Consider the following 6,146-nt stretch of genomic DNA (forward strand, 5'->3'; position numbering starts at 1 on the left):
TCTCTCTCTCTCTCTCTCTCTCTCTCTCTCTCTCTCTCTCTCTCTCTGAGAAGCTCTTCTTATACACTCCTCCCCTTTCCCTCTATCACTATGGCTCAAAGTAGGAAATCAGATCCCCTTGGCTTAGCATGAGGTCTACTATGGCTTTGTTCCCATCCCACCCATGGTCTTCCTCTAGCCTTTCCTGAGTCACCTTGACTCCCTAGTCTAAGGGATCACCCATTCACAGGAGTTAACTGTTATAGTTTGAATTGGAGACATCCCTCACAGTCTCATGCTTTGGGCATTTGTTCTCCATCTGGTGACACTCTTTTATGTGGCCGTAGAATGTTTAGATGGTATTTAGCTACTTGTAGATTGTCAAGTGCAGACCCATTCATAGTTGTAGCTTGGTCCCTGTCCCTGCTGTTCACTTTCTTCTTAGTGTACCATGGTGTGAATAGCCTTGACCACATGCTTCTCTTGCCAGGCCTGTGAAAGATGGACTGAAACCCTCTGAACCTGTGAGCCATGGATACCTCTCTTAAGTTATGTCTGATAAGAATTGTGGTTGCAGTAATGTTACACCCGGCCCCATTTACTTTCTAGACTTGAGGACTCAGTTCACATTATGCTTTCTCTAAGACCCTGAAACTTTTCTCTGTGAGTTTTTGCATTTTCACTCCTCTGGTCCTGAACATCCTGTACTAAGTGTCCATCACCACACTGTGTCCCCCACTCTGTTAGCACACCAGTCTGGGTCTATGCTCTCTCTATGAGGAAATCTCATGCCCATCAAATCTGAGACAGGTTCTCTGTCTGTCAGAGGGATACTCCCTAGAAGCCCAGAGGAGACTACAGTCAGAAGAAGCCATACTTTGTGAATTTCTTCACCAAACCCTCTGCAAATGAATAGATGTAGATCCAGTTGTCTGCCACACTGCCCGATCTGAAGACAAAGGAGAGAAATGTCAAGGTATGACACAGCTTTGTCAGGCAGGGAGGGGTAGTATCAGCCTCTCTAGTCTTTTATCAGGATTTTTAGCAACCTTGTTACTGCTGCAGACCATGGTGGATCATCAGGAGAGGTAAGTTTCCTCAGGGCCAGTAGTGAACTGAAAGTAGCTAAACAGTTTATCTACTGGGACTATGAGGTCCCAAGAAGGACTCACTGGGTCATTATGAAACAAACTGACGTGAAATTGGAAAAGGAGATTAACTGAGAATGGGATTAATAGGGGTTGGAAGTAACTAGCAATGAAATGATAAAAAGTACATGTCGTACATAAATGAAAATAAAAGAGAGCCGGGCGGTGGTGGCACACGCCTTTAATCCCAGAACTTGGGAGGCAGAGGCAGGCAGATTTCTGAGTTTGAGAGTTTGAGGCTAGCCTGGTCTACAGAGTGAGTTCCAGGACAGCCAGAGCTACACAGAGAAACCCTGTCTCGAAACAAACAAACAAACAAAAAAAAAAAAAAGAGAAAAATGCAGACAAGTCAAATGGCTAAAGTCAGATCAGTGTGAATGTGATCTCCAGTTTATAGAAATTTAGAGCACACTACACATTTCTGTAAGCCAAGAAATTAGCTACTTAGATGGGACAGTGCAGAAGCTCTAAGGCCCTCTGAGGTTCAGGTCCAGTCCCCATTCCGTCCCTTGACAGCTAAGAAGGGTCTACAGGCCAGGCCAGCTTGCCTACCACATGGAAGAAAAACAGGATCTTCCTAGGATTCTTCTTGAGTTAGGAGAGAGAAGCTGAACCGTTATGGCTATAAACAAAAGCTGCTCTGGACAGCAAGACTGAAAGAGTGCCCACAGTGTTAGGGGTGACCTCTGCAGAGTCATCCTGTGGGTGGTTCACATGAGTGAAAAGGTACTTCCCAGTAGACCCTGGGCCTGAGGGCCAAGATGGCCAGATCAGAGTCAAGGCAATGGGGCCAGAGCCATTCGGAAGGCCAGTTGCTGTCCCTGCATTCAGGAAGTAAGTCATTGATGGAAGCCTATTTCCTGAAATCTGATCACAATGACTTTGCCTGCTGCTGAATATGACCTACCACTGACGCCCAAGGGCTATCTAGAGACAGTGCAGGAAAGCAACTCACTTGTCCAGGATGAGGTAGAGGTCGACAGCACCCTGACAATTATCTTCTGATTGACCCTGGGGCACGTTTTGTCTCATTTGTTCCATCTGGCGATGGTGGGGACTTCTGAAACCCTGGCTCAGGCGGTGGAATAGTTTCCAGCCAGGACCATGGTATCGGAGGCTCCCACCTTTAAAAGTGGGAGGAAGCAACAGGAGCAGGAGCAGAAAAAGTGCCGAGCAAGGCATGTAGGGACTGTGGCTTGTCATGTTCTTGACTGTCCCTGGGACTTTGCTAGCTCTTGGGATGCTGTGGAAGGTCACATGGAATCTTCCTGCACCACCTCTGCCTGAACTTAGGGGTAAGGATCACTGCCTCTAACCTACCACCAGGTAGCACTCCACCTGGTATACTCAGAGCACAGAGACTAGGTAGGCAGCTGCTCTGGGGTGTCCTTCCACCAACTACCTGAGGAGTCCTTCCCCCACCTTGGGACAAAACACTGTAGGGTTATGATGGACAGGAAGGTTGACATGGTGACTTTGTGACCTGCTCCTGTGCTCAATGCCTTCATGCTGACAGTACCAAGAGAGTCACAAGACCGTTGCAGCAGTCTCAGATGAGAACTCCTTTTACACATCACAGCCCCTCACAGGGCATCCTTAGGGGCCATCTCAATAAATTTTGTTAACTGAAAAGGTGACTGAGCTCACCAGTTACTGTGGGTGAAGAGGTCAAGGCACCAAGGGGCGGGTGTGTGGAAAGTAGGGGGGCTAAATGTGGGTCATAAAAACAGGAGGCAATGTCTGACTTCAGAAAGAGATGTGTATGGCTGTCAGGGTCCCCTGTGGGTGGGAGTAGTTCATTTATCCACAGGCTGCCCAACCTCGATGACTTAACACAACCATTTTATTGTGATCTCAGGTTAAATGAGTCAGATCCTCAGTTAAGGTGGAGTGGGGAGGGCCCCCTGGAAAGGGAACCTGGGAAAACCCCAGTACTAGGAAAGACTGGAATTGTCTGGAAGCTTCTTCACTGTCCCCTGTGGCACTAGAGTTGAGGAACTTCAGGGTGGCTAAATTGGAATGGTCATGACACCCTAACCTGTGGTCTCTCCCTGTGACTCGGGCCTCTTCACAGCATCAGAGGGCACGAGCATCCTTCATGGAGGCCCAGAGCTTGAGGAGATAGTGTCTGCAGTGAGGAGCTTGAGACCATGGAGCCCTTTATGACATCAGTCCACCAGGCGTGGTGTCATTTATGCTGTTCTCTGGCCAGAGCTTTGCCAGGTTGTCAAGGTTCAGAGAGGAGTGTGGGTGGGCTCTTCTGGTGCCTTCACCCTTCTCCATCAAAGTACCTGGAGTGGCAGAGGGGGGCATGGTGTGGAGAGATGGTGCCACAGAACTGCATTCAAAAGGAATTCAGGCTACCCAGACTTTAAGGGAAATCACTCTTCTTTTTATGCCTGTATGCTCATAAAAGTCATTAAGAATCACAACCTTCCCTCTTATTAATTTTAAAATAGACCTACCAGATAAATTTTACAAGGGATAGTACTGGGTCTCTAGAAATCTTTTGTTTGTTATTGTCTTTAAAATAATGACAATCTCAAATAAGTAACAAATTGAAATTGATCAAATCTAGGATACTGGCTTTACAACATTAGGATCCTTAACCCATCTTTAATGACAGTTCCTATTGTCACAGTTTTAGAGGTTTTGTCAAGTAGATAGCTTAGACTGTGGCCTTAATCTGCCTTTTATTCATTCTTAAGTGGACTGGCCATCTGGTTACATGACCTGTGCATTTGTTTCCTCCTCTGAAGAGCCTGTGTGTGTGTTCTTTCTTCATCCAGACTGTTGATCTTTGCGTATTTGCTCATTTACACGGTGTATTCTGAACACTAGGCTTCTATCAGGTGTGGCAATATCATCCAGTGTGTGGCTTGTTTTTTCACTTAATTTTGAAGAAAAGAAAAAACAGTGCGCATGTTCTTAGATGCTATGCAGATTGTTGTCGGTTAGATAACAGGTAGCGGTAGTGTAGCCTAATGGAAACTCTAATCCCTGGGGACATATCCTTCAACAGGAAGGTGAGACTTCCATCTCTTCCACTTTGTTTTCTAGCTCCTAGATACACCATCCACACCAAATGCTGACCTGAATTACCATCTTTCCAAAGTTTTAAAGATATAGGACCACCTGATCTTTGACAGGAGTCTTCAGAACTGTGAGCCAAACCTTGGACTGAGCAGACGCTGATGAAGCCCTGCTCCTGCTGAGTGCTACTGGTAGCTGCAGGCTGCCGGAAGGAGGAATGTTTCCTTGAGGAGAGCTGCCCATACTTGGGTCTGGCCCTATACCCATGCACATACCTGCAGCTCTAATTAAGACTCAATGGGTCGTAAAGGGAAAAAAAAATCTTAATTACAGTTTGAATATTTTATATTTAGTTTTAGTAATCATTTTTTTAAAAAATGTGATTTAAATCACTATAATTATGTATGTTATGTAATTTTCATATATATTACTTATTTACAGCAGAACAATTATGTTCTAAAAAATAAACCCATCTTTTAAAAAAGCTAACTGCTTCAAGTGTTTTGTTATACACCACACGGCTAGCTGACACACAGCTTAACTGTCATTTCCCATTCTGTTTATTACTCTCAAGGCATTTGTGTCCCTGGACACCTTCAGATTCTCCAGTGTCCCAGAATTTATCCTAACCTGGGACAAAGCTGCCATTCTACTAATGGGGAGTGTGGTGTTAGTGGGGGCTCCCAGATTGGCAGAGATGCAGTGGAAAACCTCAATGAATACCCAGGAGAGTTTCTAGGCCCTAAGAAGACACAGCTCTGGTGGCTGCTGAGCTGAATCCATCCATGAGGATCTGGAAACAAGGAGTTTCAGAGAGTCTTGGGCAGAACAGGCAGGAACCAGGAAAGCAGAGGTTAGAGAGGCAGTAGGAAGGAGTATGATTGTCCTGGGATGTTGGGTGGGAGTTAGGATAGAGTGGAGTGGAGGGGTGAAAAGTGGGGGGTGGGGGAGGGTGGTGAGTGACAGGTAGAAGGTAACTTCCAGTAACTATGAACCAGACAAATACCCCACCATTACACAGGCACCAAGCCTGGCTTCAGTTAGTGGCAGCTGGCCCAGGTCCCGGGACATGAGTCCTCAGGAGTTGTAGGCTGCAGACTCAGGACCTGGCTTGACTCTGCTTTGGTAGTCTCTCTCATGTGCCTCCCAGTCTGGTTCCATCATGGTACATTTTAGATGTGGGGCTACAGGCTGTGGACTTGTGGAAGTGTGAGTTGCAGAGGCTCCAGTCCAGGTGCCTGAACAGTTCTCCTTGCAAGTGGGGTATGGCTGCGGGGTTGGAACAAGTTCAGAGATTTGTGGGTTGTGCCCTATGCTGATGCTGGGATTATACCCCCTGTGCAGAACCCAGATGGCATGGTGTGGGGGAATCCCTCTTAATTATCTCCTCTCAGCTGTCTGCTTTTCTGCACCTGTGAATTCTGACTTTCTGGGCTTCTCTTTCATCCAGAAATGATTCCATCCCTGGTGAGGTTCTGATCTCAGCCAGGGTGTGTGCTGGGTGCTAGGGTAAGAATGATACACCAGCTTTCCCTAAGAGGTATTTCCAAACATCTGGAAATGTAACATGTTCAGTATCTGTCATGGGAAAATGAGGACAAATGATCAAGTTACAAACCTCTGAGTTTTCAAGGGGAGTGGAAAGAAAGTACTTGGCTTTAGAGAGGTGGCCCTGATTGGCCCTCACCCTCACACAGGGCGTCCACAGCACACCAGGAAGAGGACCTTTGTATCAGCTGTAGGAGATGGAACATCCACACCCCTCTTTCTAGGCTGGCGTGCAGTGTTAAGTTGGGAGACACAGAAGGGGCTGGGGTTCAGGAATGGGCATGAGAAGAAGATAAATAGGAGGCCAGGGATGTGTGCTTGAGACCGTTAGGTGTGTCTGGAAGTAAAAAAGACATTAAACTAAGCGCTTGTAAATGCCACTGACAATACACACGTGGGGAGACATTTAGACACGTTTACACACATTAAGTAACACAT

The 6,146-nt window shown here is 46.6% G+C and overlaps 1 protein-coding gene across 1 annotated transcript in view; it reads right to left on the reverse strand.

Annotated features, from left to right (window-relative positions):
- Antxrl (ANTXR like) overlaps window positions 1-2,330 on the reverse strand; it is a 23,957-nt gene extending 21,627 nt beyond the window's left edge. Inside the window, exons 1-2 of the mRNA XM_028789090.1 lie at window positions 2,083-2,330; window positions 857-928 (exon numbers count right to left, since the gene is read on the reverse strand). Of these exons, the coding sequence (XP_028644923.1) occupies window positions 857-928; window positions 2,083-2,330 (320 nt within the window). The remainder of the gene's footprint in view (window positions 1-856; window positions 929-2,082) is intronic.
- Window positions 2,331-6,146: the final 3,816 nt, after the last annotated feature.

Source organism: Grammomys surdaster, unplaced genomic scaffold (genome assembly GCF_004785775.1).
Source record: "Grammomys surdaster isolate TR1022 unplaced genomic scaffold, NIH_TR_1.0 125789, whole genome shotgun sequence".
NCBI lineage: Eukaryota > Metazoa > Chordata > Mammalia > Rodentia > Muridae > Grammomys > Grammomys surdaster.